Genomic DNA, 8,369 nt, shown 5'->3' with positions numbered 1-8,369 from the left:
ATGGGTAGATTTTATTGAAGGGACAGTGGAATTTATTAGAAAGGAAGGTTTGCATTTATTGGACTCCTTTTAGAATGCAACAAATGAATACTTTTAGATTTTTAAAATTCACACCTTCCAAAGTGTTCTAACATGAAATTAGGACTTCATCTAAAAAGTAATTAAAATGGAATATGGTTGCCTGAAATAAGAAGTATTGCTTTAGAAATGTCTCTCTGAATATTGATATGGGGAAAAATACAGACGTAAGCGATTACAGAATATCAACTCTTTAATGTAGAAAGGCAATCAAGCGGTTACCAGTGAGAAAAGACACGTTTCCGAGTCTCTCAGTAGCAACGGCCATCGACATGGCTCCTGTGCCCTCTGCAAGTGGAAATGAACTTACTTGATGTCACACAAAAGGGCTACTCCTCTCAGGATCCAGTGATCTGGGGACAAGACTGTACGCAAATACACCACGGTGATGAAGGTCAAATCAGTTCGCCTGGGCTTCTTGTAGATGGGACACACGTAGAGCTTGGGGTCCTTGGGTGCAGTGGAGTTGATGGCAAAGACGTGAAGCACAGGCAGCTGGGTGAAGAGAACCTTGGGAGTGGACTCCGTGAGCTTCCCATTCCGCCTGTCCCAGGCCGCTCCGTCCATGTAGAGCCCGTAAATATACACACCTTCCTGGAGGAGTCAAGCAGAAGGCAATAGGGCTTTCAGATGGCAGCTAGTGTGGGTGGGTGGTGAGGGGGTGGAGAAACTGAGGAATAATTTCTCATGGACATGGACAACAGTGTGGTGATTGCTGGGGGAAGGGTTGGTAAAAATACAATAAAAATTAAATAAAAATATTTAATAAAAAAATTAGGTGTTGTGAGATGGGCATCCATTACTGTAATAGATGGAATATGGCTGGAAAGAAAACACACACCGGCCTTACAAAGCTCCTGAAAGGAGAAACCTCTGCTGGGCCCACTGTGTTAGTGTAACAGTGAACCACATCCTCCCCGCGGCCTATCTCGAAGCTACGAGCCAAGTAGGAATGCTTACGTTCTCGGTTATTTGGGCATGGGGTCGGCGGCCTGGGACAACAGCGTGAAATCAGTTCTGCAGGGACCTAAAAGTGCCCTAGAGATCTGTTCTGAGTTGGTGTAGGGTGCGAGCACAGAACAGGATTTGGAGCTGGGAGCCACAAGGGATCTCTGCCTGTGCCAGGCAAGCCAATCCATGGCTCTAACTTGATCTAACTGCATCTAACTTTATTCAGCAGAGGGTTCAGTGATGATAAAAATAAGTTAGCGCTCAAGCAGGGAACAGTCTAGATGGCAAGCTAGAGTTTGAACTTTATCTTGTAGGCAGAGGGGAGCCATAGAACATGTATTCAGCAGACAAGAGAGGCTAAACTGAATCACAGGGGAGACTCCAATAATCACGTCAGCTCATAAAATATATTTATATGGAAGACGGTGACCATTTTTCCACTTCTGGTAAGAATCGGGTAAGGCGAAGTGCATATAGATAATAATAAAAAAGAGTGAGATTAGTTGCAAAATATTTTCCAACAGGATGAGGGCCATACTTTTTAAATAAAAAACTGAAGTACATGGTTTGACAGTAAAACCATGAGCAATCCCAGAAAATCAGAACATCATTAATTACCAGATGACAGTTACTATGTGAACATTACAACCACTTTGGTACCATCTGACAGTAAAGTGTAACCTTCTAGGCTCCTGTCAGTCTCAGAACTTTACAAAGCAATAATTAGAAGGTGTAGTGGATTGAATAGTGTCACGTCAAAATTCATGTACACCTAGAACCTTAGAATATGACTTTGGAAATTGGTTCCTTGCAGATGTAATTATTTGTAGTTAAGGTCATACTGGATTGAGAGAGGCAAATTCCTGTATGTCTGGTGTTCTTCCAAGAAGAGGAAAGGACATAAGGAGACACACACAGGGAGAAGGCCATGTGACAATGGAGGCAGAGACTGGAGTGATGCAGCTACATGCCAAGGAACCCCAAGGATGGTGGCTACCCCCAGAAGCTAAGAGAGGTGCGGGACAGATTCTTTCTCAGAGCCTTCAGAAGATGCCAGCCCTGCCGATAACTTCATTTCACACTCCTGGCCTCCTGAACTGCAAGGAAACACATTTCTGTTGCTTTAAGGCACCCAGTCTGTGGTACCTCATTACAACAGCTTTAGGAAACTCACTGATCTTGGTACCCAGAAACGGGTGCTACTATGCCAGATGCCTAAAAATGTGGAAATGACTTTGGCATTGCATAATGAGAAGAAGCTGGAAGAATTCTGTGGCATATGATAGAAAAAGCCTACATTGTTGCTAGAGATACAGAGATTAAAGGTGCTTCTGATGAGATAAGGGAAGGTGAACTTTGTTACAAAGTGGCAGAAAGGGCTGGAACTTCCACGACTGAGGGAATGAAAGTCAGAGAAAGGGAAAAGGGGACTAAGATGTATTGAGGGTCTACGTGAGGTCCGGCACCAAGCCTAAATGATCCCATTAAATTCTCACAACCACCTTCAATGAGGCTGAAGTATCCCCCTCATTTTACAGTTAAAGAAGTTGAGGCTCAAAAGGTTAAAGAGCTTGCCTAAGTTCAGAGAGCAGGTAAGTGTCCAAACAGTGGCTCAGGAAGATATCTGCTCATGTCAAGCCCCGCCCCCTGCCCCACTCGGGGTCCACAGCTCGGGGGGTGGGGCATGCTGCTAGAACTGTCCCCAGCACTCAGGACCGCTGGCCCTGTTAGTTTCTACTAGTGCCCTTGACACTTGTCCATCCTGTAAACAGCTCACAGCAGTAGCTGGGGACATGTGGAAAATCCTTTTCAGCAAATAGAAGGGTAGCTTGTAATTATGAAGAAATGCAGTCTGGAGAGTTTCTAGAGCTTGTCATTAATTCCCACGCTAGCAAACGGAGGAGGCTTTGACAGTGAGGTCTTCTGGTTACAACTGAGGAAACCCTGGCTGCAAAGCCGGTGGACTTGACTGAGGCACGCTTAGGTCAGTTTTTGGCAGAGCCTGAACTTTCAGCCCGAGCTCCAGCACTGTCCCCACTGCCTGGGGCACCTACCGCAGGGGGTGACGTGATCTCCTCCTTGGTCTGCCGCAGAACTTCGTTGTGGATGGTCACCGAGTCCAGGGCCCAGCCTTTGTGGGCACGGGTCACTTCTTGCCTCATTGCTGTCAGGAAGCCTTGAAAAAAAAGAAAGAAAGAAAGAAAAAGAATATCGATGGCTTGGTGCAGTTCACTTCAGAAACACAGGGAGCAGTGCTAATTGTTATTTGCTTATCAATCTCCGAAGGCTTGCCGTCCAAGAGAAGTTGAGATCAAACCTAGTGGGGCAGGGAGGGCGAGGAGGAAGACTTTTTTTTTTTCATTGTTTTGTTTCCACGGGAACCTGCAATGAGCTAAATATTCCTTGTGAGCTCATAGCTGGAAAACAGCACCCTCTCTGCCTCAGACGAGAGCCTTGGTTTGAAATTCTCCTGGGATTCCAACCACTCAAGTCCTGCCAGGGTGGTAACCCAGTCCTAGCTCATGGCGTCCATTGAGGATACAATATCTAGGAATAAGATTGGAATGCTGAAATATTCTGAGACAGCATTTCAATTAAAATTTGAATCAAACCATTATCAAGCTTCTATTTGCTATAATGGAACAATTTCATTTAGTGTAATGCCAAAATAGAAAACCCGACTTTCAATTTGATCAGACAAAGCAATCACACCAGAAAGGAAAGCTACATGTTTTAATATGCATAATACAGTTATTTTAAGAAAATACATGGTTCTGCATGCTATGGCCTTTCTTTAAACTTAATATTTGCAAACCATGCCATTCAATTCAGTAAGAGAAAGCTTTCTTGGACAGTAGCATTTGATGTTAGACACTACACCCTAAACTTCACCATCTTAGGAGAATTTACCTGTGACCTATATTACATTTGGACCACCATGTTAATACTGAATATCATGCCATGCCAAGATGCAAGGCATAGTTATAGGTGGCACAGAGCTAACATCCCTTGGAGTTGGAAAGAAAGAATAGGCCCCTAGCCTCGCTTAGTGAGAGGTCAAAATTTCCCTGTTGCCAAGTTCTTTCCTGGTTATTAAACTAGACACTTGGGGAGGCGCTCAGTCATTCATTCATTTGTTTAAATCTCCTGGGGGGGGGCCACCATGTACCAGCTACTGCTCCAAGTGGGATGGCTACAATGAGGAAGGGGCCACCCACGGACCCAGCATTCGGGGAGCTCAGTCTAAAGGGAATGTGGAGGGAGCAGGGCCCAATGTCGCTATGAGCAAAGATGTGAACAAAGGAAACCACACAATAATTGAAAAGGTGAAATTGAAGGGGATGCTTAAAAGATACATAGGAGTTTACCAGGTGGGACAATTCCAGCTGGAGAAACAGCATGTGCAAAGGCGTGGAGATCTAGGCTAAAGGTGAGGCAATACTGGCACAGGAGGTTAGAACAAAGGTAGAGGCGAGTTTTTTCAGGGTCCAAGTTTGGACTTGATTTTGTGGATGGTGAAAAACCACTGACTATTTAAAGTAGGCAAATGATTTCGTCGTATGTGCATCTTAAAAGGTTTATCAGACTGTTCACTAAAATAGGGTTTGGGGCTACAGGAGAGTCCTTGCATTAATTTTAAAAAACTGAATCAATCAGAGAAGCTAATTGAAACCCTGTAAAGGTGATTTTTCTAAAGCTATCATTTCATGAAACCAAGAGTTCCTAGAAGGAAAGGATGATTTTATGGCATAAAAAGTTAACTCCAAGAGCAGGAAACGTGGTGGAAGTTTGCCTGGAAGCAACTTTCTTGCTCTATGTCTGGAGTCACTTGAAGTGATTTGATCAGCATGTGATTATGTGGATTTCCATGTTAAATACTGGAGATCCCATGCTTTAGTAGTAAAATAAACATTTTGTGTGCTTGTCAGTCAGTGGTAAATATGACCACAATAATAAAATCCAATTCTCCCTTTTATGTCACTTCGTGAAAACGTCATTTTCATTGTTCAGCATTAACCATGCATCCATGTGGTGTACCCAAATAGAGTACTTGGAATTCAATTGACCCTATTTTATGATATTTTAAAATTCATCACTGATCTATGCATCTACAAGGTCATAATGCACAAGACATGAATCCTGGTCTTAACCATCCATCTGCACAATTGCAGTAATTGAATTTTTCTGTGACATTTTAAGTTCCAGCTAAACTGCAAATTTAACCTCATTCCATGTGGCGTTCAGGACAATGCCACAGTTGCCAGGTGAGGACTCTCCAGGTGAGCAGGACTCTCTCTTCTGCAACATCCCTGTGACAAAGACTTCTGTCATTGTCACAGAGCTCTGAAAATCTCTAGTGTCATTAAGGAGAGCCCATCCCCTATCTTCCTGACCTCAACAATAAGCCTCCTGATGTTTGGGAAGCACCATTCACTTGCCAGTAGGTGAAATCTAGAAAACACATTACCTTGAGCTATAAAGACAAAAAAGTGTTAAATAAAGGCGTTTGAGGCCTGAGAGTGGGAGGTACGAAACTGTTCCATGGGCTGTGCTCACTGAGAGAACTTAGAGAAGATACATATTTTTTTCAATTCTTGGTAGTTTTGATTTGGCTTCCTAAGAAAAATAACATGATCTTGTGGAATTCAAAACATAATGAATCCACTGAATTGTTCATTACTGAGTTTAAAAAATGACTTTCTTGTAGACTGATATCAACTCTAATGGAATCAAAATCTATGCTTTCTGAAACCTAAAATGATCATTGATATTTTTTAAAAAATAAAAGCTTGAAAAGCAGTACTTTTGTCTTGGCACCAATTTAGTTTTAATAATTCTTAAACCAAAGTTCAATCGTCAGTGGTGGAAAAGTGATTCATACATTCATATGTTTGACTCTGAAGTGAAAAAGAAAAAGGTGGGGAAAGTATTTGATAATAATAACCTTTCTATTCTCCCTGAGCTTTAACCACCCACATGAAAATGGATGATTTGACTATTCAAACATCTGAGTCACTTGTGGCGTTAGTGATGTGCTTTAAAATTTTTTTCCCTTCAAAACTTATACTGCATAATGATTTCTTAAAACACTTGTCAAGCTTGTTTGTTCTTTAAAAAATTTCAGTGTTAAGCTAGGATTATATTTTGGAGACTCAGGTCTAAAGTAACACTTGTTATGTCTTAATTCACATAATAGCAGTAACCTAACATTTCAGCACAGTAAATGTCAGTAGCCATTTGACTGTGCAATCAATTGGATTAAAGAAATCTGTACAGAGCTTTCAGGATCATTTAAAACAAGGTCTTAGAAAGGATGAAAGAAATAACTAATTAGGAAGATGGCGAGCCTCCATTTTATAAGGAGCTGGTTGGCACTCTGTGATGATGGTTCTATACACAACACCCTTTTATGCCTTTAATGAATGAACCAGTCCTTATGTAATGGGCTTTAGGTTGTGCAGTATTTCCTGTCTTATCACTTACTAAGCCTCCCAGTAGCATCTTTGAAAACGAGGGGAAATAATGTTCCTGCCACAAGTTTATGACAGGCAGTTTTTCCCCCAAATGAGAAGCAAATGGAGTTTATTGGTAAGTTAAAAGATCAGAAATTATTAAACAAAGATGGGGTGGATCCAGCTGAATAAAAATGCAACAGCCACCTTTCCCGATTCTTTGCTAGATGCTGTAAGGCAGGATGTTGAACTTGGTTAAACATTAGAAATACCTAGGCAGCCTTTAAAAATCCTGATTCCCAGACCACAGCCTAGGTCGATAAAATCAGAATCTCAGTTATTGTTTCAAGGCAGGGATTCTCAAACTTCTGATTTCACAGTTATCACCTGGGGCAGGAGCTCTTATTACAATGCAGGTTGTGATTCAGTAGGTTGGTCAAGAGTGGGGTCTGAGATTTTGTGTTGCTATCAAGTTCCCAGGTGATGCCAATGCTGCTGCTGCTGCTGGACCACATAACTGGGTAGCAAAGGCCTAAGGCCAAGCTTCTGCACACATCAGAGTGACCAAGGGGAGTTTTTAAGAAAATTAACTGTACAGACTCCAGAGGCCTCCTCTGCGGAGGTTCTGATGTCACCGGTGTGGGGCCCTAGGCATTCGTTTGTATTCGAAGCTCCCAGGTGATGCTGCCGTGCAGGCAGAGCTGAGAACCATGCTCTGTAGAAAGATCGGCACAACAGGCCACTTACAGGTCACTCACTGACACATTTGTTTCAAAATAATTTTCAACAAGTGGCAAGAGAAATGCCTCATGATACAAACAAAATATTAAGAAGGCTGCCAGTAGTACTAGCCACTCTTTCCAGAGCACGCGCTCTCTGAAATGTCTTTAATCCAGGACCCAGTTGGCTCCAGGAAAACCTGGGTACGAGCTGGAGAGCAGGGGCTAACTCTCTTGGCAGGTGGGGACCAGCTCAGCCCACTGTATCTCACATGCCAAGACGTCATTCCTCATACTGCTCTACCTTTTCCGTGTGCAACTTTATGCGTCCCTTGCCTCCACTCAACCTCGCACTTCTCCCTGCCCTCCCAAACCTTTCCACTGTTACCCTGGAGTAGTTCTGCAAGGAACAAACTCTTCAATATTTTCTGCCTCATAACAGAACATCTCTCCATCCCCCTGCCCTTGGAACCTGGATCAACACTGAAGACACTGCCCTTCCCAACTGTTGCTCCATCCTTTGGGAGGAGCTTCACTGCTTTGACAACCACACCCTCTGGTCACTTGGCACTCCCCTCATTGTCCCTGCCAAGTGCCCTCTGTCCCCATTCACTGAGCATCCTGCTATCACATGGGTCTCTTTGGTATCCTACTCAGCATCTTGCCCTCTTAGCTCTTTCAATTCATCATTTCTGAAGAACTTCTCCCTTTTCTTCACTTTCTTTCCTATTTAGCCCATCCTTTTCATGGCTTGGCCCACAAAGCCCCAATCCTGCATGAATTCAAATGTCCCCATTCCTACACCCATACCAGGCTGCTGAACAATCCTGAGACAAATACACAGCTGCCCCCATGGTTAACCCTATCACCAGTTTTGACATTCTCAAACCACCCAGCCATCCTTCCCCATCCCCCTCATTAGCCCTCTTTCTCAAACTTCTGCCACCCTCGTAAGCCTCTCTTCTAACATTTCTTGCTCTTGAGGTCACATCTCCTCCTTTAAAGAGAAAATAGGAAGTGTCAGATGGGAACTCCCTTACCTTCTTGCCACTAAACCTACAAACTTCTTGCACTTACACTCATTCCCTCATTACTCTTGTCACAATGGGTGAGGGGTCCCTCCACCTGCCCAGAGTGCATCTTTCCCCTGAGGAGCCATCTCCTTCCC

At 43.3% G+C, this 8,369-nt stretch overlaps 1 protein-coding gene across 1 annotated transcript in view; it reads right to left on the bottom strand.

Annotated features, from left to right (window-relative positions):
* Positions 1-384: 384 nt before the first annotated feature.
* Positions 385-8,369, bottom strand: part of DNAH8 (dynein axonemal heavy chain 8) — a 302,018-nt gene continuing 294,033 nt past the window's right edge. Inside the window, exons 88-89 of the mRNA XM_054569318.1 lie at positions 3,084-3,205; positions 385-672 (exon numbers count right to left, since the gene is read on the bottom strand). Of these exons, the coding sequence (XP_054425293.1) occupies positions 385-672; positions 3,084-3,205 (410 nt within the window). The remainder of the gene's footprint in view (positions 673-3,083; positions 3,206-8,369) is intronic.

This window comes from Pteronotus mesoamericanus, unplaced genomic scaffold (assembly GCF_021234165.1).
Source record: "Pteronotus mesoamericanus isolate MK-2021 breed Mesoamerican mustached bat unplaced genomic scaffold, CSHL_Meso_final contig_20, whole genome shotgun sequence".
Lineage (NCBI taxonomy): Eukaryota > Metazoa > Chordata > Mammalia > Chiroptera > Mormoopidae > Pteronotus > Pteronotus mesoamericanus.
The sequence above is the reverse complement of the archived record's forward strand: the minus strand, read 5'-3'. Positions and strand labels throughout refer to the sequence as shown.